The sequence below is a fragment of the Cydia pomonella genome, chromosome 18 (genome assembly GCF_033807575.1).
Source record: "Cydia pomonella isolate Wapato2018A chromosome 18, ilCydPomo1, whole genome shotgun sequence".
NCBI lineage: Eukaryota > Metazoa > Arthropoda > Insecta > Lepidoptera > Tortricidae > Cydia > Cydia pomonella.
In genome coordinates, this window is record NC_084720.1 from 3,790,929 (window position 1) to 3,818,909 (window position 27,981).

At 39.3% G+C, this 27,981-nt stretch overlaps 1 protein-coding gene across 5 annotated transcripts; it reads right to left on the bottom strand.

Moving 5' to 3' along the window:
- Nucleotides 1–14: 14 nt before the first annotated feature.
- On the bottom strand, nt 15–27,914 carry LOC133527980 (RNA polymerase II-associated protein 3-like). 5 transcript variants are annotated; one of them, XM_061865203.1, is made up of 11 exons: nt 27,752–27,914; nt 27,213–27,329; nt 26,233–26,352; nt 24,768–24,895; nt 23,483–23,693; nt 21,141–21,167; nt 20,412–20,618; nt 18,828–19,019; nt 5,396–5,557; nt 4,996–5,191; nt 15–3,633 (listed from the first exon to the last, which is right to left on the bottom strand). In XM_061865203.1, exons 3-11 carry the CDS (start codon nt 26,326–26,328, stop codon nt 3,545–3,547), a joined length of 1,308 nt encoding a protein of 435 aa, XP_061721187.1. In that variant the 5' UTR covers nt 26,329–26,352; nt 27,213–27,329; nt 27,752–27,914; the 3' UTR covers nt 15–3,544. The 5 variants fall into 5 exon arrangements, with proteins under 5 accessions (XP_061721187.1, XP_061721188.1, XP_061721185.1 ...); XM_061865204.1 differs by having other exon boundaries at nt 27,213–27,334; XM_061865201.1 differs by lacking the exon at nt 27,752–27,914 and adding an exon at nt 27,576–27,745.
- Between the last annotated feature and the right edge of the window lie 67 nt (nt 27,915–27,981).

Here is a 27,981-nt window from a genome sequence, read left to right on the forward strand (position 1 = left end):
TTAAAATGAAACAGTTATTAAAGAATCATTCCGTTTAATTCAACCTAAACACAAATACTTAAGCACCAATTGAAAGAGAAAATAATGACAGCTATCAATTAAATTTAAGTGTGATAAATAAAATCAATCTTGAGACCTATAATTTGAAAACATAACCAAAATTAATTAATTTAATTATCATAGGCAAAAAAAAAAATGTTTTATCGTTTATCAAACCGATTTAGAATGTTAACAATAATATACAAACAAATAAAATTTCTATACTCAGAAAAGTTCATTGTGCAACTTAAAGGTCTCATTTCATTGACATATATCTAAGGACGGGCCTTACGGGCAATAAGGGACCCGTACAGCGGCAGTGGGGCGACCACTCCTGCTTTCGGCCATTCTTGGCTCGGCATTGCTCCGAGCAATATTAGGGTTGGCACAACTTGACGTCCCTATGCGTGCACGACCACAGACAAATTAATGACTTGAATTTTGACAACCCTAATTGCCGAAAGGGATAGTGCCATACATTAGAAAGGGACAGCAAGATTCGTCCCTGAATCGCTGTCAAACTTCGGTTTTGTAGGAAGTGTTATTTCTGTACTATTATTTATTTATTCTGTGACAGCGGTGTCACGCACACGAATTCGGGCCAATCGTGCAGTCTAACGCCACAACGTGATTGGTTGATGATTTCGCATCACGCGATTGGTCGCAACTAGTTGCGTTACACTGCACGATTGGTTCGAATTCGTGAGTGACACCGCTGAAGTAGCACCATTCTTAGGGCACGATGGCCCAGCGTAGGCCAGTCTAAGGGACGCAGCTATGCGGTGAAATGAGATAGCAATATCACTTGCTACCTCTAAGGCATAAATGCGTCCCTAGGACTGGCCTACGCTGGGCCATCGTGTAGAGGAGCCCTTAGTGCCCGTAAGGCCCGTCCTTAGATATTATGTCAATGTCGCATTTAGACTGTTATAGAACTCGCATGCAAAACCTGTTTGTTTTATAAGCTGGAGCTATATAAACGAATTACAGGCTTTATAGGAACATATACCTCATGTCAATGTATGTGCGAAGTTTCATTACAATCCAACTCTAGTTTTAAAATGAGAACGAAACTATATTTGTATGGGAAGGTAAATTTTGGCTTGCTGCGGAATTTAACCAATGTAATGAAATCGCATGCAAGTACATGTACCGTCTATATGGGCTTTAAATTCTGTAAGAAATTGAATCGTTCCAGGTATTGTACAATTATAATAATATGACTTATTCACATACCTAATATTGGTTTTTCACCTGGTGTCTACGTTACACATTCCCAGTCATTTTTTATCACCAGTGATCGGAACTATGGGAGTAAAACTTTAACAAAACTTATCAAGCGGACGTAAAAAGAGTGCTTATAGCTTTAAAAATATTCGAATATCTATGAATGTAAATATTTTTATGGCTGTAAGTACTATTTTATGTCCGCTTAACAAGTTTTGTTAGTTTTACTCCCATAGTTCCGATCACTGTTTATCACACTCGAAAGCCTTTGACTAGGGCCAGTGAGATAATAATATCGGACACTTTAAACATTTGGCTTAACACATTCACTGCCGGGAACCCACCTGGTGGGCGCTCGTGAACTTTGTTCAGATGTCGGACAACCCGCTGGGCGGGTTGTTTTGTACGCAGCTATAGGCCACCGGTTTCTGGGGTAGTGCGCCGTTTTTTGTCTGGCAGTGAATGTGTTAAGTAATGATGTTGGCGTATGAGTGACGTTTTTGGGTATGAAAAATGGCGGATTTTAATATCGGATGCTAACAAGCATTCGAATCGTCTGATAGTAAGAAGTTACTGTTGCCCATGGCAAAGAGAATTAAGAAGACCAAGAGTGCGCACTCCATACAACGGTTAGTAGTAAACCACTACCGTAAAACCACCCAACTATAGTCCAAAGCTCCCAACTATGGTCCACAAATAAACTCAATTTTTCTCGTTCAGGTGTGTATTTTACTATATTTTTGTAGTTCTAAGGCAAAGTATGTTTATAAATGGAAGGTAAAACTAGGAGTAAACCACAAGGAACATTGGTATAGATACTTAATTTCCTTTTGAACTTGTGGACCATAGTTGCAGTATTGGACTATAGTTGGGTGGTTTTACGGTATTACAAATTACCTATTCGCACTTGTATCGTACGTTTTACAGTAAATATGGCCATTTAAATGTTCGACACAGTAACGTAATATGCTAATTTTCGCACTAGTGCGGTAAAGTAGCACCATATGTACTGTAAATAAATATTTAAGTATTTGACAAACCGTAATATTATCACGGGATTTTATTTATAATTTCAATGGGTCATGCGCGTTTACGTTCTACGGGTGTTGACATGTGTCAAATGTGTGAACTTAGAACTCTCGGGCAATACACAAATGTTAACTGTCAAAATATTTGTAAACATGACAAAAGCTAATTTTCTGCTAAAAATCATATTTTCTAAACCTTGTCTTTATATTCTGGATATTATAACGGCTCTTTCGTTTCCCCGTTTTGTCTAACCGATCTGTCTTTTTCGTACAGTCAGCTGCAAAAATATGTATCGAGAGAATCGTCTCATAAATATGGTACTACGTTCTTATTACACTGGAATAAGATGGGACATATTTTTGAGTAAGATGTGTGCACTCATATTTTTACATTTGACTTTTTGATTGGGCAATCGAACTGTTATTTTAATATCTAGGATATACAGGGTGTTTATTTAGGCACCTGCAATAATCTACAGAGTGAATATACACCATGGACGTTAATAACCCGAAAGATTTCAACCACGCATTCCTTAGGTCATAAGGAGTAAAAAATGTTATATGAGTTTTGGCGAAATTCGACAAAAAAAAATTGTTTGCCGAAATTTTTTTTTGCGTTCTCTGCTCACGATACGTTATTCATTTTTACAACTTTGTGTTAAAAAATATTACAACGAATAATTAAAGTATTTTTTTAATTACAGATAAAAAAAATCGAGTTTATTTTAAGACTTTAATGTCTGTCCCAATGTCTAAACCAAGTCACATAGAGTCGACACAGCTAAATAGGCGTTTTTCACTGAGTTATAACGGGAACAATTTTTTATAAGAATTGTCATTATCTCTAAAACAAGGCCGATTTCAGAAAACTTTGTATGAAGATATTGTCTCTAAATGTGTTCAGGAATACACCCTTAAAATCTTTCGAGTCACTCGAGCGGGTGTATAAGCCATACACCGAACCAACACCGAAATCGCGAAAATAAAATTAGCGGTTTCATACATTTCGGCGGTCTGAACTTGACATTTTCTATGGGAGCGTAAATTTTCGGGGATGGTCCCATAGTAAAAGTAGCTCAATATGACCTATATTGACCTATTCATCAAAATAAAAAAAAATATTCGCCCATAAATTATTACAGGTGTCTAAATAACCACCATGTATAAACAGAGCTATCTTAGCAGCGAAAGTATTAATTTATTGGGACTAAAATTGAATACAATCTACCTAAGGCCTTATGTTTATTGACTTAAAGTTCATATTTGTTCTTCAGATCTGCGATGTCGTCGTCTGAGCAATGCTCAACAGTATAACAGTGGTCGAGGAGTTTGCTGAGCGCTACAACAAAAATACACATTGTTAAGAAAAAAGGTTAGAGCATATAATAGGGAATAGGGTTATCTTACCTCTCTATCACTCTTGCATATTCGAGCGACAAAGAGGCAGATAACTAAATTTCCATTTTCGTGTTTTCCGGTAGGCCCTATGTAAACAAACCGCCTTGATGCATCAATGTCATATTTTATTATCTGTGAAAACTTGTTAAAAAAACAGTTGGCACAGTATGTATAAGTGACTCTATGGTTTACGAAAGGTGCTAGTGTTGCACTCTGACGGCAGAACATTGCAGTAATACTCCCTATTACCAAAAACGCAATATGTGACTGACTAAATAGCAGTTTTCCTGTTTTCCATACTAATGGGTTCTCAGTCGGACCGTGACGTCACGTTCACTTATCAAAATACTAACTGTACCTATAGCTTTCTTATCAGCAGTGATCGGAACTATGGGAGTAAAACTTAAACAAAACTTGTTAAGCGGACATAAAATAGTGCATACAGCCCTAAAAATATTCATGTCCATAAGGATAGGAATAGTATAGTACTTACAGCCATAAAAATATTTAGATTCATAGATATTCGAATATGTTTAACATTATAAGCACTCTTTTTACGTCCGCTTGATAAGTTTTGTTAAAGTTTTACTCCCATAGTTCCGATCACTGCTTATCAGTCATTACCATTGTGAAAGAACTTATGGAATAGGTGAACTTAACAGAATAACGTAATTAAGTATTATATCTTAATTAATTATGTTTGACGACCGGTCTGGCCTAGTGGGTAGCGACCCTGCCTATGAAGACAATGGTCCTGGGTTCGAATTCTGGTAAGGGCATTTATTTGTGTTGAGCACAAGTTGTTCCTGAGTCATGGATGTTTTCTATGTATTTAAGGAAATTTTAATAAATGTATTTAAGTATTTGTATATTATATATATCGTTGTCTGAGTACAGTCGTGTAATAATATCGACACTATCGAAGTGCCAAAAACATGTATACACGACCTCATGCCCCATATATTAGAGTAGTGTATACATATTTCTGGCACTTTGTCTGTATGGATATTTTCAGACGTGACCTTACCCAAAACACAAGCCTTCTTGAGCTTACCGTGGGACTTAGTCAATATGTGTTAGAATGTCCCTATAATATTTATTTAATCTTCGTCTTCCTCGCGTCGTCCCGGCATTTTGCCACGACTCATAGGAGCCTGGGGTCCGCTTGGCAGCTATTCCCGAAATTTGGCGTAGGCACTAGTTTTAACGAAAGCGACTGCCATCTGACCTTTCAACCCAGAGGGTAAACTGGGCCTTATTGGGAGGGCCTATAATATTTATTTATGTCACTGTCAGTACTCACTGTCCTTGTCCTTGTTGGATAGGAACATGGCCAGCGCGGAGAACCTCTTGACCCGGGCCAGGCCGCGCAGGTAGGCGGCGACGGAGTGCTGCGCGTACTTCTCGGCGGCGCCGTGCAGCAGCTGCAGGAACTCCGACAGCACGGGGCTTTCTAAGGCGTTGTCGAATATCGATGGGATCTTGGATGGGTCTATGATCTGTGAAAGGAAATTTTAAGTTAGTTTTCAATCATTTTGACTGTCAAAAAATACATTTAGGGCGATTTTCAATTTTCACACAAAACTTAAAAACACTTTAATTTATAATACATAATAACTTTAATACTATGTACGAATCCCGGTAAAGGCATTTATTTGTGTGATGAGCACAGATTTTTTTTTTAAATCTCCCAAATAACTCACACTCAAATAATCCGACTTGGCCCGGTCGTTGCCCCTGAGCATCTTCCACTCTTGCATGAACTGGACACTATTGGTCGGAGGCACCATGTTTTTTTTCAGACTTTCCTGCTCAGTCAGGTCTGCTCGCAGCTTCAGCGATGCTGGACTGGTTATTTCTTGGTTCTGTAAGTTAAAATACTTAATAATAAGATGCCATTTAGATAAGACTATGTTTCAAAATCCAGTGCCGGTTATCATCCATTTTACTTCACCGGATCCTCAGTTACTTTGGACACGTAGCCAGACGGGAGCCGGACAACTTCGAAAAGCGCATTATGTTTGGAGTGGTGGATGGAGGACGGGGTATCATGTTTTTCACATAGCTTAGCTGTGAGAGCTGTCATGTCAATACAATTTAATATTTTAAGGTTAGAAATTGTATAGGGACCGTGCGTGTTGGAGGATCTGCCATCTTGTGGCCTGAATCGGAACCATAAACATGTACATTTACACGTCACGTGTTTTCTTGTGTATAGTAGGTTCTGCCATCTTTTGGGCTACATCGGAACAATCAACATCACATTTACGCCTCGCGCCAAAAATCTGACGGCTCCAGTGCTGCCTCCTACAGTTCATGCACGCTCCCTATTAAGATGACAGCTGTCACAGAACATAAGCTATGTGAAAAATATTATAGTATGGAGTGTGGAATTAAGAGGAGTGGCATCTCTTACGGTAGAACTGTTGCAAAAGTGTCCAGCTGTCAGCTATAAATAATAGTTCCAAATCTCTCCAGAGTAGCGCTAGAGTAGCTAAGAACCTAAGCGTTCTTGACGGAGTGAATTGCGCTGTCTATGATTTGATTTTTTTGTTCAAGTACTCTAGGTATTGTAGCGCCACCTATTTAAAGTTTTTTGATGACACTTTTTGCTACATGGAGATTTCGTTCCTTATCTCCACCTTCCGTATATTATAGTAGACATCCACCAACCCGCTGGGTGGATATGGTAAAGACCTGACACAGGCGCCTATTAAGAAGGCGGAATGGACAGCATTGGTGCACAAAATAACCATCTAATGTGGTTCCGACCCTCAGTCATGAGGAAACGAGGAAGAAGAAGAATTTTTATAAGCATACAAGCAGCACTGTCTAGTCTAATGTTTAAGCCTGCATCTGGTAGCTAGCTAGCTGTAAGGTTTGGTTGGACCCGGGTACGTCCTTAAACTACGTCCAAAAGAGAGGTATGGGCCAGGCTGACGCAACTAGGAACAAAATAAGTTTTGTATGGAACTTGTTTCGCAAATCTTTGCCAACGAAGAAAAATAAAACGTCCGTGCTATTTATGCTGTCAAGTTTACATCAAGTCAACTGTCAGCCTAATTGTTTTGTTTGTTAGGAAGGCTTCAATGTTTTGTTCGGGTATTTCGTGCAATTTCTTTATTATTTAGTGAAAATATCGAAAATTGTGAACCGTGATCAGAATAAAAAGCGACTTTGTTACAATACCAACGAGAAAATGGTTTAGTAAGTGTGAAATATGTGGCAAGCGAGCCACTCGAGAAAATCACGAAAAAAGGGATTTTATGGCGAAATTTCCCTTGGATAAAGACCGGTACGGATTGCTTTAGATACTTTTGACCTTATTTTGGTGCAGCAGGCTTTAAACACATCGAAAATTTGATATTTTATATTATTTTTAGTTGTGAACTAGGGATGTACTAAAACTATCGATAATTGTATGTTTATTTGTATATTTGTTTCGATAATTGTATGTTTATTTGTTCGATAATTGTATGTTTATTTGTTCGATAATTGTATGTAAGGTCCGACCGAGAACGCTTTTTGGGTTTCGGCCGAGAACGAGACCGAGACCGAGATTCAATGGCATTCTCGGCCGAGACCGAGACCGAGAATTTATAAAATAGAAGAAAAAACACGAATTTTGCACTAAAATTTATCAGAAAAAAGTTATCATAATCAATTCTTAGCGCTATTAAATAGTATTTTTGGGCTTCCTTAAAACGAAACCCTTATAGTTTCGTCACCTCTGTCTGTTTGTCCGTATGTCATTTTACTCGAAAACTATACGATATATTTTATTACGAATTTGGAACGTAGGTGTATTAAGTGAATCGCTACTTAGTACTTTAGAAAAAAAAAATCAAGGGGCACTCCATACATGTAACTAAAAGTCAAAATTCAAATAAAAGTAACATGTGGCACATCATTAGATAGGTCTTTAAAAAAAACCACATTGCTAAAAACGTTTTTTGATTAAATATTTTGGAAATAATCACTCCGAAAGCCAAAAATAGTGTGTCCCCTCCCCTCTAACTTTTGAACCGAGAGAGCAACAAATCGGAAAAAAAATATTTAAATAATAAAAGCTTAATCATCTGATCTTCTGATTAAAACGACGCGACGTAAGTGCCACCAACATACGCTCTTTTGCTTGTACGGCTTTTTGTATTTTATGAAGATAGGGAACCTTCCATTATACGTGGTCCGACACGCACTTGGCCGGGTTTTTCAGTACGGATGTGCACAAAAAGAGGTACAATAACAATGATTAAAATGAAACAGTTCTATATTATAACCCCTAAAAAAGGAAATTTTTCAGCGTTACGGTCCGTTAAACTGTGACGACGCTCGTCGTTTAACTGGCCAGCCTTACTAAAAAGTTGTTCGTTGGCCACATAAGCCACATCAAATGACAACCAACATATGACCCAACAACCACACCGCGAGTTTCGTCAAAATTGTATTGAATAGCATCCGCAAAGATCGCACGAAATTATGTCTAATTTTCCACAACAGTAATCCGCCACCGGTATCGTATTGTACTCACCTACTGCTATGCTTTTTCCCGTAAACACAAATATATTAAGTATCAAAATATCCAGTGTCATCTTCCACTCACATCAAGTTAATTTAAGTTACATCTCGATAACAATATACACTCATTTATTAACTCTTCCGCAATAACAACAACCTCAAAACGAAGAGAACCAAATGAACAAGTCATTACTTGCAACCGCGCCTGTCCGATTCCAACAGGTACGAAATCAACCACAATCACCAAAAAAGTCACACCAACCGGGCGATGCAACCAACGGGTGGCTTAGAAACGGACGCTCGTGCGCGGTAAATTCAAATTCACCAATTGCTAGCTCATTGCCTAGTCTCGGTCTCGGCAGGAATCTCGGCCAATTTTGGCCGAGAACCGAGACCGAGATCTCAGCTCGATTTTTGGCCGAGAATGCCGAGACCGAGATCTCGGTCGGACCTTAATTGTATGTTTATTTGTACTTTAGACAACGATATATACATATAAACACACATGACTCAGGAACAAATACGCATCACACAAATAAATGCCCGTACCAGGATTTGAACCTGGGACCATCGGCTTCATAGGCAGGGTTACTGCCCAGTAGGCCAGACCGGTTCTCATGATTAACAGACATATAAATACATAAAAAGTTAGAGCATTGATAAAGGGTTGTTGATAACTGGATGCCGAAAAACATGATTTATAGATGCATATTAGCGCTAAATAATCAGTTGATCATCTCATTAGCAAACACTTGGAATATAAACTGTAGATAAAGTCATGTTTGTCCAAGGCTGTATGTTTTCAGATGCAGGCAGTGGGTCAAATTTGCTGGGAACGAAGACCGGACGATACATCTTCCCATAGAAAAGTAACATTTATTGAAACATGTATGTGCAGAACATTTTGAAAATAAAGCTTTAAATAAAAAAAAACACGACTTAAAAACTGTATTAAAATAATTCGGGTCCACATTAAGCCCGACCAGATATTAGTCCACTCAAAGAACTATCCACTATATAACATACAACTTAAATGTGGACTCGATGCTAACCTGATTTCGAGTACAAAATCTGTAGACAGGAGCCTATGTTTCAACCCTCCCCATTTTATCGATATCGATAAGAATCGCAAGCGTGTAGCGTACTACACTATTTAAATCGGTTATGTTGGTATTATGGGTCCTTGACAGTTCTTTGTCGTAGATTTTGGTAATGATTTGCGAAACAAACTGAGTCCACTCGCTAGTATGGAAGTCCCGTCTCTTAAAACGTAGTGATTATATGCTCTTTGGTATGGGCATTGTGAATGTCATCTCGCCTTGTGTGGTAGGGCCGGTGGATGTCATTCCAGATCTAGAGCAGAGCCAAACTGGGGAAGTACCTCCACCTTACAAAAAACAGCAGCCAAATAACACTAGACCCTACTCATAGTGTTGTGTTCCTGCCGGTGAGTAAGGTTGCCAGAGCTCAACGAGGGGGGGCGGGTTTAGGGTCGGCAACGCGCATGTAACTCCTCTGGAGCTGCAGGCATACATAGGCTACGGAGGCTGCTTACCATCAGGCGGGCCGTATTCTTGTTTGCCACCGACGTAGTATAAAAAAAAAAAGTTTGTGGCCTACTAATGAGAAGTTCCCGGTTTGAGCCCCAGTAGAAATCAGTGGAGAAAATCATTGTGAGGAAACTGAAGTAATTTTCTAGGTTTGTTTCTTATCATAAATGTTTCCTTATAATTACCAGTATGTACAGTCAAGGACATTAAGAAAACTGGGCTAATTTCCATACTGCCTACATTCTCTTATTTTACTTCGGGCCTTGGGAGTTCGAAGGAAAGGCGCTAAAAAAGAGGAAAACTTGAAATAGGCAACGGTTGCAGCTAGGCCTGCAGTAACTTTTGCCTATAAACTACCCGTCCCTTTCAAATTAATACAGTGAGAAAGAGATGTGTAGTCCATCTCGCGAGCGAGATACTGTCCCCCCTCACAAATCTCGTGGATACCACAAGTTCGCAGTGCGCGCATTTGCCTATTTTTATTTTCTACTTCTTTCTAATTTTTAGTGTTTTTTCCCCCATTCCTTTTTGTTGTTATACATGTTTATCCTATAAATTATGTATACATTTTAGTATATTGTGCAACGAGGGCGGTAAGTGAAATTTTGGATACGAGGGTGGTGATTAAAGACCCGAGTTTGCAATATTCTTACCCCCAGATTTATATACAATGTTTTTTATCACACTTGCAAAGAAAAGACTAAATTTTAAGCGAAATAATTTTTAAATACGGTGACATATCAAATATTCGTCCGCCATTGTACTTTCTTGACAGGTGGGGCATCGAAGGCACAGACCTATTCGGCATTCAGCCACGATTGAAAATTATGTAAAGATATTTTAAACGGCTGTTAAATTAATCAAATTAAATAATTTTAAACATAAACAGAAATATTAAGTTATAAACGTCAGTAGTTTTTAGTTGTTTAATTTGTATGTCATTATGTTCTTTCATATTGGTGACATAATAAAATTAAAAAACAAAATAGGCCTTTGTCCTACAGTACACCTGCCAGGGACTGAAAAGGTACCCTTAAAAACGGTTTTGACCGGTCTTTTTAAAGGGTACCCGACCGTTAAATTAGCATTTCGGTACCGATATCAACGCTTTGGGTATCCAAATAAGCTTCCGTCCAAACGGTACCCTTAAATAAAAGTACCTTTAAACCAATTTTGAAACGGTACCCGACCGTTGAAATAGCATTACGGAAGCGGTATCAATACTTTAGGTATCCAAACAAGCTTCCGTTCAAACGGTACCCTTAGACTTTAAAACAATTTTGAAAGGGTACCCGACCGTTAAAATAGCATTCCGGAAGCGATATCAATACTTTGGGTATCCAAACAAGCTTCCGTCCAAACGGTACCCTTAAGTAAAAGTATCTTGCCACGCGATCGGATACCCCAATACAAACCGGTCACTCAATTTGAATGATCGCCCGCCATCTTGGATTTGGCCATTTAAGCTCAGATTAAGATGAAAACTCAATATCTGAGGATACCAGAGGATCTTTATTATGATTCTGAGGTCAAATTTTTAGAAAATGCACGCCATTTTTGATTTCGGCATTTAAGCTCAGATTCAGATATAAATCGATATCTGAGGATCCCAGAGGATCTTTATTATGATTCTGAGGTCAAATAATTAGAAAACGCACGCCATTTTTGATTTCGGCATTTAAGCTCAGATTGAGATGAAAATCGATATCTGAGGATCCCAGAGGACCTTTATTATGATTCCAAGATCAAATTTTTAGAAAACGCACGCCATTTTAAATTCCGGCATTTAAGCTCAGATCAAGATGAAAATCGATATCTGAGGATCCCAGAGGACCTTTATTGTGAATCTGAGGTCAAATTTTTAGAAAACGCACGCCATTTTTGATTTCTGCATTTAAGCTCAGATTGAGATGAAAATCGATATCTGAGGATCCCAGAGGACCTTTATTGTGAATCTGAGGTCAAATTTTTAGAAAACGCACGCCATTTTTGATTTCGGCATTTAAGCTCAGATTGAGATGAAAATCGATATCTGAGGATCCCAGAGGACCTTTATTATGATTCCGAGGTCAAATTTTATGAAAACGCACGCCATTTTAAATTTCGGCATTTAAGCTCAGATTAAGATGAAAATCGATATCTGAGGATCCCAGAGGACCTTTATTGTGAATCTGAGGTCAAATTTGTAGAAAACGCACGCCATTTTTGATTTCGGCATTTAAGCTCAGATTAAGATGAAAATCGATATCTGAGGATCCCAGAGGACCTTTATTGTGAATCTGAGAACAAATTTTTAGAAAACGGACGCCATTTTTGATTTCGGCATTTAAGCTCAGATTGAGATGAAAATCGATATCTGAGGATCCCAGAGGACCTTTATTATGATTCCGAGGTCAAATTTTTAGAAAACGCACGCCATTTTAAATTTCGGCATTTAAGCTCAGATTAAGATGAAAATCGATATCTGAGGATCCCAGAGGACCTTTATTATGATTCCGAGGTCAAATTTTTAGAAAACGCACGCCATTTTAAATTTTGGCATTTAAGCTCAGATTAAGATGTAAATCGATATCTGTGGATCCCAGAGGACCTTTATTGTGAATCTGAGGTCAAATTTTTAGAATACGCACGCCATTTTTGATTTCGGCATTTAAGCTCAGATTGAGATGAAAATCGATATCTGAGGATCCCAGAGGACCTTTATTATGATTCCGAGGTCAAATTTTTAGAAAACGCACGCCATTTTAAATTTCGGCATTTAAGCTCAGATTAAGATGAAAATCGATATCTGAGGATCCCAGAGGACCTTTATTATGATTCCGAGGTCAAATTTTTAGAAAACGCACGCCATTTTAAATTTTGGCATTTAAGCTCAGATTAAGATGTAAATCGATATCTGTGGATCCCAGAGGACCTTTATTGTGAATCTGAGGTCAAATTTTTAGAAAACGCACGCCATTTTTGATTTCGGCATTTAAGCTCAGATTGAGATGAAAATCGATATCTGAGGATCCCAGAGGACCTTTATTATGATTCCGAGGTCAAATTTTTAGAAAACGCACGCCATTTTAAATTTCGGCATTTAAGCTCAGATTAAGATGAAAATCGATATCTGAGGATCCCAGAAGACCTTTATTATGATTCTGAGGTCAATTTTTTAGAAAACGCACGCCATTTTAAATTTCGGCATTTAAGCTCAGATTAAGATGAAAATCGATATCTGAGGATCCCAGAGGACCTTTATTGTGAATCTGAGGTCAAATTTTTAGAAAACGCACGCCATTTTTTATTTCGGCATTTATGCTCAGGTTCAGATGTAAATCGATATCTGTGGTTCCCAGAGGACCTTTATTGTGAATCTGAGGTCAAATTTTTAGAAAACGCACGCCATTTTTGATTTCGGCATTTAAGCTCAGATTGAGATGAAAATCGATATCTGAGGATCCCAGAGGACCTTTATTATGATTCCGGGTCAAATTTTAAGAAAACGCACGCCATTTTAAATTTCGGCATTTAAGCTCAGATTAAGATGAAAATCGATATCTGAGGATCCCAGAGGACCTTTATTATGATTCCGAGGTCAAATTTTTAGAAAACGCACGCCATTTTAAATTTCGGCATTATGCTCAGGTTCAGATGTAAATCGATATCTGTGGTTCCCAGAGGACCTTTATTGTGAATCTGAGGTCAAATTTTTAGAAAACGCACGCCATTTTAAATTTCGGCATTTAAGCTCAGATTAAGATGAAAATCGATATCTGAGGATCCCAGAAGACCTTTATTGTGAATCTGAGGTCAAATTTTTAGAAAACGCACGCCATTTTTTATTTCGGCATTTATGCTCAGGTTCAGATGTAAATCGATATCTGTGGTTCCCAGAGGACCTTTATTGTGAATCTGAGGTCAAATTTTTAGAAAACGCACGCCTCTTCCTCATGGGGCGACACTTAGAAATGTAGTTAACATTATTTAAGATGGAGGCGATTTATATTAATTGAATCGAGACATCTCTAACTTTTGCTTAAAGTCGACTTCCGATTATGCAAACTACGCCACCAGATGTCACTATAAAATTGATACAATTTAAATATGGAAGTCGGGCGTAAGGAATACAATCTCCATGTACCTACCAAAAAATGACCGTCCGTCCGTCACTAGTTAGGTGACAAAACGGCGCACGGTGGGCTGAAAATCCGCCTTCATAGAAATAGAACCCGAAGTCTTAAATTTGAACTTGTTTTATTGGAATAGCTTTTGTTGGGTTTTATTATGTCCCAAAATTAATCTATAGTAAGTAGCGTCTAAGAATATATTATTCAAAAATAAAAAATAAAAACTACATTCAAATATACCTTAAACAAAACTACGTAAAGCTAAAAAGGAAATAGATTCAAAACTAAAACTACAACTAAAGTTATAAGTAAAAAATTGGCTCCAGCTGGGTGCCTTGTGGGAAGGTGCCTAGAAGGCTGGCGGCATTGCCGCGCTGGACAGCAATGCCAATGCGTTGTGCGAGGTAAGAGCCAGCCCTCTTGTCACCCGTTGCCTACACGAGGCGCTTCGAAAGCTCTTTAAAAATACAAAAAAAATACATCTATTTAAAAAAAAAGTGCACCCCGTAGGATAATTCTAATTATGTGGAAAAATCAAGAATAATTGGTTTTAAAATCATCTGTCAGGATATTACTGTTAAATTTTATTTTCGGAGAAAACTCGATTTTTCTGATACCCGCCATACAAAGAGGTTGAAAAAAAAATATATTATTAATTATTTTTCCAACCAAATTAGCCAAGATTAATTTTTGGACATAATAAAACCCAACAAAAGCTATTCCAATAAAAAAAGTTCAAAATTAATACTTTGGTTTCTATTTCTATGAAGGCCGATTTTCAGCCCACCGTGCGGCCGCCATCTCGGATTCCAAAATGGTCATCATTTTCGAAATCTGCACTCCCTAAAACCTATAAAACGATATCCATGACGACTTTTATGACAGAGTGCACGGCCGCCATCTTGGATTGCAAAATGGTCATCAGTTTCGAAATCTGCACTCCCTAAAACCTATAAAACGATATCCATTACGACTTTTATGACAGAGTGCACGGCCGCCATCTTGGATTGCAAAATGGTCATCAGTTTCGAAATCTGCACTCCCTAAAACCTATAAAACGATATCCATGACGACTTTTATGACAGAGTGCACGGCCGCCATCTTGGATTCCAAAATGTTCATCATTTTCGAAATCTGCACTCCCTAAAACCTATAAAACGATATCCATGACGACTTTTATGACAGAGTGCACGGCCGCCATCTTGGATTCCAAAATGGTCATCAGTTTCGAAATCTGCACTCCCTAAAACCTATAAAACGATATCCATGACGACTTTTATGACAGAGTGCACGGCCGCCATCTTGGATTCCAAAATGGTCATCATTTTTGAAATCTGCCCTCCCTAAAACCTATAAAACGATATCCATGACGACTTTTATGACAGAGTGCACGGCCGCCATCCTGGATTCCAAAACGGTGATCAATTTCGAAATCTGCACTCCCTAAAACCTATAAAACGATATCCATGACGACTTTTATGACATAGTGCACGGCCGCCATCTTGGATTCCAAAATGGTCATCATTTTCGAAATCTGCACTCCCTAAAACCTATAAAACGATATCCATGACGACTTTTATGACAGAGTGCACGGCCGCCATCTTGGATTCCAAAATGTTCATCATTTTCGAAATCTGCACTCCCTAAAACCTATAAAACGATATCCATGACGACTTTTATGACAGAATGCACGGCCGCCATCTTGGATTCCAAAATGGTCATCATTTTCGAAATCTGCACTCCCTAAAACCTATAAAACGATATCCATGACGACTTTTATGACAGAGTGCACGGCCGCCATCTTGGATTCCAAAATGGTCATCATTTTTGAAATCTGCACTCCCTAAAACCTATAAAACGATATCCATGACGACTTTTATGACAGAGTGCACGGCCGCCATCTTGGATTCCAAAATGTTCATCATTTTCGAAATCTGCACTCCCTAAAACCTATAAAACGATATCCATGACGACTTTTATGACAGAGTGCACGGCCGCCATCTTGGATTCCAAAATGGTCATCAGTTTCGAAATCTGCACTCCCTAAAACCTATAAAACGATATCCATGACGACTTTTATGACAGAGTGCACGGCCGCCATCTTGGATTCCAAAATGGTCATCAGTTTCGAAATCTGCACTCCCTAAAACCTATAAAACGATATCCATGACGACTTTTATGACAGAATGCACGGCCGCCATCTTGGATTCCAAAATGGTCATCATTTTCGAAATCTGCACTCCCTAAAACCTATAAAACGATATCCATGACGACTTTTATGACAGAGTGCACGGCCGCCATCTTGGATTCCAAAATGGTCATCATTTTCGAAATCTGCACTCCCTAAAACCTATAAAACGATATCCATGACGACTTTTATGACAGAATGCACGGCTGCCATCTTGGATTCCAAAATGGTCATCATTTTCGAAATCTGCACTCCCTAAAACCTATAAAACGATATCCATGACGACTTTTATGACAGAGTGCACGGCCGCCATCTTGGATTCCAAAATGGTCATCATTTTTGAAATCTGCACTCCCTAAAACCTATAAAACGATATCCATGACGACTTTTATGACAGAATGCACGGCCGCCATCTTGGATTCCAAAATGGTCATCATTTTCGAAATCTGCACTCCCTAAAACCTATAAAACGATATCCATGACGACTTTTATGACAGAGTGCACGGCCGCCATCTTGGATTGCAAAATGGTCATCAGTTTCGAAATCTGCACTCCCTAAAACCTATAAAACGATATCCATGACGACTTTTATGACAGAATGCACGGCCGCCATCTTGGATTCCAAAATGGTCATCATTTTCGAAATCTGCACTCCCTAAAACCTATAAAACGATATCCATGACGACTTTTATGACAGAGTGCACGGCCGCCATCTTGGATTCCAAAATGGTCATCAGTTTCGAAATCTGCACTCCCTAAAACCTATAAAACGATATCCATGACGACTTTTATGACAGAGTGCACGGCCGCCATCTTGGATTCCAAAATGGTCATCATTTTTGAAATCTGCACTCTCTAAAACCTATAAAACGATATCCATGACGACTTTTATGACAGAATGCACGGCCGCCATCTTGGATTCCAAAATGGTCATCATTTTCGAAATCTGCACTCCCTAAAACCTGTAAAACGATATCCATGACGACTTTTATGACAGAGTGCACGGCCGCCATCTTGGATTCCAAAATGGTCATCATTTTCGAAATCTGCACTCCCTAAAACCTATAAAACGATATCCATGACGACTTTTATGACAGAGTGCACGGCCGCCATCTTGGATTCCAAAGTAGAAGTCTACTTGAAACGGTACCGTACGGTACCCTTTCAACTGTAGCGGTACCGTTTGAAAAATGTACCTATTACATTTTATTTATTCGGGTACCGTTATAGTTATATAGTTTTTCAATTGATACCCTTAGTTTAGGTATCGGTCTTGTGCGATTTTATTCGGGTATCGTTAGCTTTGGATACCTATTCAATTGATACCCTTTGTGTAGGTATCGGTCGTTTGCGATTTTATTCGGGTACCGTTACAGTTGTATAGCTTTTCAATTGATACCCTTAGTTTAGGTATCGGTCTTGTGCGATTTTATTCGGGTACCGTTAGCTTTGGATACCTATTCAATTGATACCCTTATCTTAGGTATCGGTCTTTTGCGATTTTATTCGGGTACCCTTAGCTTTGGATACCTATTCAATTGATACCTTTATTTTAGGTTACCGGTCTTTTGCGGTTTTTCAGTCCCTGACACCTGCATGAGATAAGATATTTTTCGAGCAAGTGTGATGAAAATATCCTGTCTTTCTGGTACCTTGTTGTAAATTTTGCTGCATTTGTCACCCTCTTTCCACTCCTCTTATCTACTCAAAAGTTAACTAGAAGAAGTCCCTCAAAGGGATAAGTTCGTATTTGTACTTCTTACTAATTGTATGTTACTTTTAATATGTATTTTGTACAATAAAGAGTTTACTATTACTACTGTCACGTTAATCCTGTGCTAGACTACATCGAAAAACATTTATTCAGCAAATACAATACCGCTTATAACAGTAGAAATTACATAAAGGTCGGATACAAAAAAATTAACTATGATAATGATAAAGTTCAGAATTCAGTCTGTCAGTCGGAGTGTGGAAGGGCGGAACCATCATCGAAACCAAATAACTTCGCTGCTGGCTTCCATTTATTTAAACTTTATTGCACAATACATGAAGAGTACAAATGGCGGACTTAATGCCAGAAGGCATTCTCTACCAGTCAACCATGAGCCAAACCGAAATTTTAAGAGAGGTGAGGTTTCTCATTGTGAATATCATCTCGCTTTGTGTGGTAGGGCACAGCACAGCGGATGTCATTCCAGATCTAGAGCAGAGCCCAACTGGGGAAGTACCTCCACCTTACAGAAAACCGCAGCCAAATAACACTAGACCCTACTCATAGTGTTGTGTTCCTGTCGGTGAGTAAGGTTGCCAGAGCTCAACGAGGGGGAGGGGGGTTAGGGTCGGCAACGCGCATGTAACTTCTCCGGAGTTGCAGGCGTACATAGACTACGGATACTGCTTACCATCAGGCGGGCCGTATGCTTGTTTGCCAGCGACGTGGTATTAAAAAATAAATATCCTAATTGGTGCAGGATCAGAATACAGAGTTAAATTACAAAAAAATATCACAAAATTATACGTACATAAATAATATGATACATAAATATAAATACATACATATATAAATATATACCCATTGTGAAACATCATGAGGACGACCTTTGAACCTTGTCAAACAGATGCTTGCACAACATGCGCTTGAAGGAGAATTTGTCCATTTGTGGCGGGTGCCTCGAATGCACATGCTGGTCGCTCTAATTATTTAAGTTATCATACGAGCTCTAACGCGAGACAAGGATCTATCCCAGCGAGATATAATTCTTACCATGACTTCAGAGGTCCTCATATCCCCCGCGCTGTCCATATGCCGTGTCTCCTTCACGTCGTCGTCGTTGTTGTTGGAGTCCCCGCGGGCCCGGGGGTCCTCCAGCTCGACGATCTGGAGTCTGGTCGCAGGCTTCTCGGGTTCCGTCTTGCCGAGGGGGATCTCGTGGATTGGGATGGATTTTAGGGCCCTCTGTAACAGCAAATGGGTCAAAAATACATCTAAATTCTATGAAAATTAATTCATTTCTTGGGTTGAAAGGGACGCCTAACTCCAGGAGCATATTTCGTCATCCCGGCTGATACTTTGTCAGATGATGGTTTAGATGCTGTTTTAAATTAAAAAAAAACCGTCAGCCGGTTGTATCGCGGTGGAAAGACCGTCAGCTGTAAAATGAACATGTAAAAAATATGCGCCTTACGACTTTGCGGATACTTTGCCGCAAGATAAAAATTGTCTTCAAAAATTTACTTTTTATATATATTTTTTTTTCGAAAACGAGGTCGTTGATCTGTACTTTTTTATTGTCAAATGATAGTACAGGATATCAGCTAAAAGTTGACATCAAAACGATAGCCCTTGTTAAAACATTTCACAGGTTACACGAGCAATGCACTAACCGGGATTCGAACCCCTGACCATTGGTTTCATGGGCAGGGTCACTAGCCACTAGGTCAGACCGGTCGTCAAAAGAAATGTCTCTCAGCTTCGTCACAGCCGACAATTACATGAGAACTGGGACTTTCACATTTACTGCCCAAGGTATGTATATTATTTTCAGTTCGACGGAGTTGGAAAGCAGAAAAAATCTTATCATTAATAAATTTCTGACATTGTCATTTCTGTCATATGTCATACACGTAGATGGCGCTAGTAGCTGGCGCTAGTGGATGCGTTCAGTTTATACGAGGCCGTGCCGTACAGTTGCAATCGTGGCCCACAAATGGTCTCGCCGGAAGATCAGCGCTGACCTGCAGGTCAGCATTATGCTGAGGCGAGCCCATTTCGTGGTAAACTATTTCAATATGTTTAAATCTTATTTTTATTTTGTAATATACACCGTGTTTTTTTGATTTGCGTTAATTTCGAGGGTGCATTCCTGAGCTTAAATTAAGTAACTTTCTCAAAGATACCGATATTCTAACTAACTCCATTTCGGAGATAATCAATCATAAACTTTATATTATAAGGCCCTTACGAGCGTGTACACTTGCCTTAGGGCTGGTTACTTATTGATTAGTGTTTAGTGCGATTTCATACATTTGCTATTAAACGTACGTACTATCTCGGACGATCGATGTTAGAAATGACATTGATATATCACAGTCTTCAATTGTTTGGTTGAGTTAAATGTAATGCCCGTGTTACAACAACGCTATATGCAACATTTAGTTACTTTTTATAAAAATATAAATAGTAAAAAAAACATTTTTTTTTTTTAAATTAACTATGCCATTCAGTTTCCTTAAACGTACTAACCGAAACCCCGAAGTTAACGCACGATGAAAACACGGTGTATATACTTCTGTATGTAAATTAAGCTTTACCACGAATAAATGATTTATGATTATGAAATTATCATACCTTAGATCTCAAATGTGGCGGTTTCTTGACAGGTTTGATGACAGTGATGCCCTCTCCGACTCCGTCCCTCCACCTCTCCAGCTCGCTGGGTGGTTTGATTTCTTTCACTGGTTCGTCTTGAAGTTCTATGATCTTCGCCTGCCCGGTCTTCGGGAAAGGTTTGGTTTCACTTGTCGGAGTGGAGTTGGGGGATGACTTTGATTTCAGCTGGAAATAAGAGATAAGTGAAATAAATTCATGCCGCAAGTACATTTATGTCCACCTCAATTTCTAATTGCTCTCTTGATTGATTCTTGGGCGCTTGCAGGAAAGGGGTCTCGACCCCCGCTCCGGGTCGTTCCTAGCACAAAGGTTGTCCATCGCGGTTCAACGCGGAAACGCAGCAAGCGTGATGGGCACCTTTGCGTTGGGAGCGACGCGGGGTGGGTTGTTTGACTAGTTTTTTTTTTTTTTTTTAGAGGTTAGTTTAGGTTTAGTTTTATTTATAGTTAAGTTTATTTGTTAGTCCTTAAGTATTTTAATGATTGTATTTCTAATTCTCTTTGATAATTGAATGATATTTAAAAGCGGCACTGTAGATTGCGAGTTTTATGTGGACCTTGCATGGGTGGCCCTAATTATTATTATTGTTGTAACATTGTGTTGTGTGTCTTCTGAGCGGCTACACGCAGTGTGAGACGTTTCCTAGAGCGACGGAACTGTTGAAGTCTGAAACTAGTTACCACTCACCTCAACCATGAGTTCTTCAGCTGCCTCCTGGCCGCAACAACAAAAGGTGGATTTCATATCACAAGGAAATTCTACCAGTCAACACAGTGGATCCCTAAATTGGGTATAATACTGGGGTAATAAGTAATTTTGACCCACTCTCTTAGGGTCTTTGTTTGAGTTACTTATTTCATTGATTTTAAGGTATGATGGGGGTTGTGGAAAGCCTGGGAAACTGTGAAACTTACCTGTTTAAGGTCATTTTCGAGCTTTTCCTAAGGTCATCCCCGCAGCTCTCTCGCCTGTGACTTGAGGCCCTCATGGAGGTCCTGTGGAACGCACGCGATGTAACTCCTCCGGAGTTGCAGGTAGATAGGTTACGGAGACTGCTTACCATCAGGCGGGTCGTATGCTTGTTTGCCATAGACATACTAGAAAAAAGCAGCTCCGGATTTCAAGTCACTCTTCTGAGGTATTGACATATGCACCTCACTGCCATGACAAGATATTTGTTTCATAAATTCTAGTGTTACAACTTACCCCGTTTTTTTTTTTATACTACGTCGGTGGCAAACAAGCATACGGCCCGCCTGATGGTAAGCAGTCTCCGTAGCCTATGTACGCCTGCAACTCCAGAGGAGTTACATGCGCGTTGCCGACCCTAAACCCGACCCCCCCTCGTTGAGCTCTGGCAACCTTACTCACCGGCAGGAACACGACACTATGAGTAGGGTCTAGTGTTATTTGGCTGCTGTTTTCTGTAAGGTGGAGGTACTTCCCCAGTTGGGCTCTGCTCTAGATCTGAAATGACATCCGCCGGCTGTGCCCTACCACACAAAGGTAGTTCCCATTCTGTTCCTAAGGACGGGTCTGTGAGTAGTGAAGCTCCAAATTCAGCACATCATTGAGGTCCTGCAGGACGGTTCAGAGGGGTTCGAGTCACTATAGGCTTTTACATATTATATAATTCACCGCCATAGGCCACTGATACTTGAACGCGGTATCTACGTACCGGAGGGATCCGAGTCACTGATTTGAGATGCTAGTTGGGGTTTCTGGCTGAGAATACCGGTGAAAACTAGACGTCGTTCACGAGTAATTTAAATGATCTATATATTTTGATTGAACTCGCTCTTCAATTCATTGATGATTTAACTCGTTCAGTAGCTCATCTACTGAGATAGATGAAGGCCAAGTGCGGTATTCCTTGCTCGGTTTTTCCCACTCATGATTCGAATGAACCGGCCGAGCGTGACGAGCGAGTGAGACGAAGCGAATATGTTTTCCGAAACATAACATAACATTTTTCCTTTTCGTGACGCACAAAATAATGACGCACTACTCATTGTATTTATTCGAAATTATTATGTATGTCAGAAATAACTTATCTTTGTTTAAACGCGTTGTGGTATCTGGCATAAACATTAGATCTACTGGTCGATTACGAACAGTTCCACGTCGCATGGCACTTGCAGCAAAGAACCCGCGTGTCATCGGTCCGACCTATTATGAGCGATTACCTGCAGAAATAAGGACGGAAACATCCGATTCGATTTTCAAGCGTCGATTGAGAAACTTTTTGCTGGAGAACCCATTATATTCAATTAGTGAATTTTTTGACATAACTATATAACTTATTTTTGCATATTTGACATTGTTTTTGTTTCTTGATTCTATTTCATTTTTATTTTATTATTGTTTTTCAATAAATTCTGACTTGACGATCCTTTTCAGGTGAACATTTCCATTTATTAATTGTTGCTATCTGGATTATGATGTTATTTTTTGTCATTATTAGAATTTATTTTTGACAATCACAATATAGATTCATATAAATTGACATGAATGTAATTTGTAATGCAATCGTATGTTGTGTAATAAATAAATCTAAATCTATGACATGCGGTTCAGGAGAATTCGGAGGGTGTCGGGAAAACATGGCGTGATTCGCCATCTTACTCGCACTTATGGCTGTGTGTATCTGATTGACATCTCTCTCTACTCACTTGTGAGCATCCACTGAGCGATAAATGAATGATATATATCACCGCATCAATATTTTGAACTCAGTCAAGCGTTTTACCCATCTCTAGTGAAAACATACCACGTCCATACAGGCAGGAGCACCCCTACCCCTCCTAGTTCACTGGCTGGCTACACCCTTGGAGCTCAAATTCTGTTTTCTGTTACCTGGTTTGTGAGTTGTGAGGCTCAAGCTTCTGCGAGGCTGCTCAGAGAAACAAGTCACTCTTTCACATAGGACGGCTAACATATGCAACTCACCACCATAGTCCGTTCTGATACTTTTGAGCATAGTTTCTGTTTTAAGTATGTAGTCTTATGTTTTATGTTTCTCAACTTACCCCTTTAGTTCCCATTCTGTTCATAAGGTCATCCCTCTGCTTCCTAGCCTGTGAGTTGTGAGGTTCCAGCTTGAGGACCTCATTAAGGTCCTGCGAGGCAGCCCGGAGGGAGCCGAGGCGCTCCCGGGCGGTGGCGCGGCGCTGGTAGGCCTTCACGTAGCTCGGGTCGAGGCGGAGCGCCGCGCTGCAGTCCGCCTCCGCTTGGTGGAGACTAAGGAGGTCAGTAGATGTTAGAAGAAAATATCGCAAATAAACGTCTAAACGTGTATCTTAAGAAGAATTAAGGAAAAATTATTGATTTCAGGAAATTGGAAAATTCAACCATTTCTATGTTCCATGCTTATGTTCCGACTAGTGGTGAAACCAAAATTTCTCACTCAATAAACGTGATATTACAGATATAGTTGACCCTGAGTGTGTAAAACAGATTCATAGGCATATTTAACATATAGAATTTGGAAGTTCTAGTATAATTCTGAAAAAAATAAGGCGAACTTGGGGAAGGGTGGCAAAGTTTTTTTTTTTTATATACTACGTCGGTGGCAAACAAACATACGGCCCGCCTGATGGTAAGCAGTGTCCATAGTCTATGTACGACTGCAACTCCGACGAGTTACATGCGTTGCCGACCCTAACACTACGCACCCTCGTTGAGCTCTGGCAACCTTACTCAGGCAGGCACACAACACATTTTTTTAGAATTTTAATTTTTTATGACATGGGTGGCAACGATAGCTTATTTTAGAATATAAGTTTTTTAGGGCATGGGTGGCAAATATAGCTTATTTTTGTATTCAAATTTCTTTAGGGGATGAGTGGTAAATATAGCTTATTTCTGAATATTTTTTTTTACGGGATTGGTGACAAATATAACTTATTTTAGTTTTTTTTATTTTGCTGAGCTCTTTTTATTGGGAATTCAATTAATATCTGATCCTTGATAAAAAAAAAAAAAAAAATTTTGCTTTGGTGAATTTGTGCACAAACCATGAAGTTGGGATCCCTACGGTAGATGCTTCTGCTAACCCTGATTTTCAAAGGCGCGCCTCGGCCGCGAGACGCGCGAGACGCCGAGGCACATCTACACTGGCCGTTTTGTGCGTGAGGAAATTGCCTCGCGCGTATGCTTGCTCTGTGTCGACCCGCCTAATTAATTAGAACCTTGTTATTGAAGATTGGTACTTCTTTCGAGAAAGCACTTGCCTTAATCATCATCATTACTGATGGCAGTAAAACTAGATGTTGTGATGGAAGAACTGTAATGAATAATTTGGTAGTAATTTACCTGTCTTTCTTGAGATAGCACAGCCCTCTGTTAGCATAGTATATGGCATCATCCTTCACAAGTTCTATGGCGCGATTGTAGCACGCAATGGCCTCATCCCATTTCTCCATCTTTACGAAACTGTTGCCCTGTAACAATCAAAAACACTGTCATGACAGAGACGGTCAAAACAAACATGAAACAAGAAGTGTAGGTTTTTTTTTTATACTACGTCGCTGGCAAACAAGCATACGGCCCGCCTGATGGCAAGCAGTCTCCGTAGCCTATGTACGCCTGCAACTCCAGAGGAGTTACATGCGCGTTGCCGACCCTAAACCCGCCCCCCCCTCGATGAGCTCTGGCAACCTTACTCACCAGCAGGAAAACAACACTATGAGTGGGGTCTAGTGTTATTTGGCTGCTGTTTTCTGTAAGGTGGAGGTACTTCCCCAGTTGGGCTCTGCTCTAGATCTGGAATGACATCCACTGGCTGTGCCCTACCACACAAAGCCAGATGACATTCACAATGCCCATAGCTCTCTTTTGGACGTAGTTTAAGGACGTACCCGGGTCCAAAGGTAGGTAGTTCAAAAACTCTCACAGCTATACTCTGTATCCTTAGGTACGACTGGTTTGGCCTAGTGGGTAGTAACCCTGCCTATGAAGCTGATGGTCCTGGGTTCAAATCCTGGTAAGGGCATTTATTCGTGTGATGAGCATGGAAATTTGTTCCTGAGTCATCGAAATTTGTTCCTGAGTCATGAGTATTTATAATATTTATATATTATATATATTGTGTAAGTACCCTCAACACAAGCCTTATTGAGCTTACTGTGGGACATAGTAAATTTGTGTAATAATGTCCTATAATATTTATTTATTTAGGTATTTAAAGAAAAGTACACAAAATCAACCCTCAAATGGTTCCTTAAGCCAGTCGAGGGTAGATGAAAACATTACATGATCAAATACTGTAAGTTAATGTTAGGTCATTCAGTCGCAGATCCAGGCGGTTTTGTATTTGGTTGGTTAACCAATAAATGTTATAATGATTAAAATGCCCATTAAAGTAAATCTCCTGAGAGGTTTTCCCGAGGGTCTACAGTATGAGGGTCGGCAATGCGCATGTATACACCTCTGAAGTTGCAGGCGTCTATAGGCTACGGTGACTGCTTACTATCAAGCGAGCCGTAGGCTGGTTTACCACTGTCGCGGTATAACAAAAATATTGCCACTTGTATATATCTACATCGAAGCCGCTTGGTACACAGGTACTTTAGTCTTAAAACTTTTAATTTCTCCGCTAGTTCCTAAAAATCTCCCCCATAGGTACCAAAAATGAAATTTTTGCGAAAAACTTATTTCACTTCTAATAACTTCTGATACTTAAATTCAATGGTAGTAAATTAAATCTTTAGCGGAATGGCCCTAAGAGTTATTATTCAAAATAATCAATGGTTTTAAGAGCTAACATAGTAATACTCACTCTCTCTTTCTCATGATGGGCTTCCTGCCGCAGCTTGTCCATCTTGGCCGGCTGGCTTTTCTTGCTGTCCAGGGACGTGGGGCCCACATCTTCCATGTCTACTTCCTCGCACGCCTTGTCCTGAAAACATACTGTAGCTTTACCATCTTCGAATTAAAGAGATGTTTAAAGAAGTTAGCAACACAAGTACATCAATTTATTGAAAAATGCTTTTTAAAAATTCGTATGTTATATGTATAATGTTACATATTTGCTTTGACTTATTTTTCAAAAGTGTTCCTTGACCTTCTTTCTAACGGTAAAAAAAATGAACTATACAAGAGGAGGCAATGAATCTTGAATAGGCCACACAGAGTGAGCGAGCGACTTTGTGCGAGGCAATTTCCTCCCACACAAAATGGCCAGCATAGATATGCCTGGGCCGAGGCACATCTACACTGACCGGTTTGTGCGCGAGAACATTGCCTTGTGCATATGCTCGCTGTGTTTTTTAGATCTTAACCATTAATGGATTAAACATTAGCCTAGTTATCATAATGCCTGTCTTTTCTCTAAAGTGACAAAACCCCATGTTCTGCCATAGACTGAGATTTTTGTATGAATGACTGACTGAGATTTTTGTATGAATGGAATCAGACTTGAGACATCCATTAATAATGAAACTACATGGAGTAAAAATCTTAGGGATTGGACTGGTACTAAGAATGCCGCTCTTTCTAGAACAGCAAAGATTAGAGAATACTTTCACATGATGACCATCAACATCTGATAGGATATGGCACCATCAGAAGATTAATCATGAACACTTTATTATACCTCCCATAATAATCAAATACAAGTTAAAATGATTTTTATAATTTAAACTTTCAATAACAAATATCATCTCTTTGTTCATAGAACAAAGAAAACAATGCCTACCATCATTATGAATATATCTGAGATATGTTTAAATTATATAAAACAACCACAAAAGTACTTACAACATCAAAATTATCCCAAGCTTTGTAGTCAGACGAGGGAATACGTTTTTCCACTTTCTGTTTAATTTCAACAATCGGTTTCTCTTTCCTCGCCTTGCTCCTCACTGGGGGTAAGTCCTGACCTCAAAAAGGTTTATATACGTTAACAATCTCAGTCGAGGACCACTTAGAAACGAAGAAATATAGAAAATCAACAGTATAAAGAAAAATACACCGCCATTTCCCAAACCTTGCGACGCAGATAAGACCAAATACATTTCTTATTATTACAATACTAAAATCGTAACAATGCCATTACTATACATAGCTAACTATACCAGCTAGTGATTTACATGAGAAATATAACCGTAAATTACTGTAAACCTGCTCAAATTCGCCGTTCAAAGCGGCCTCTTTACGTTTCATTTCAGCCTCCCAGTTCTTAAGGTCTGTGAGGTATGTTTGAAGATTTTTTACGTTATCCCGGCAGGCCTTCTGGATCTCAAAGGCTTTGTCCATTTTTTTCTGTACTTCTAAGGGTGGGAACGGGTTTTTGTTACCTTCAATCACAAAAAATAGCGTTGTTAGATCAATAGCAATCGGTTGTCAATGTGAAACCAGTGAAACAGTTTTTCACGTTGTCATGGCTCTGGCTTCGTTCGGAAACATGTTTTTTTTCGCTATTGACAGTGTAAATAAAACTACGATAATTTTTTTTTTTTTCAATATCAATCCCATATCATCAATCAGTTGCCTATAAATCGAAGATATTTTATAATACTAATCCATA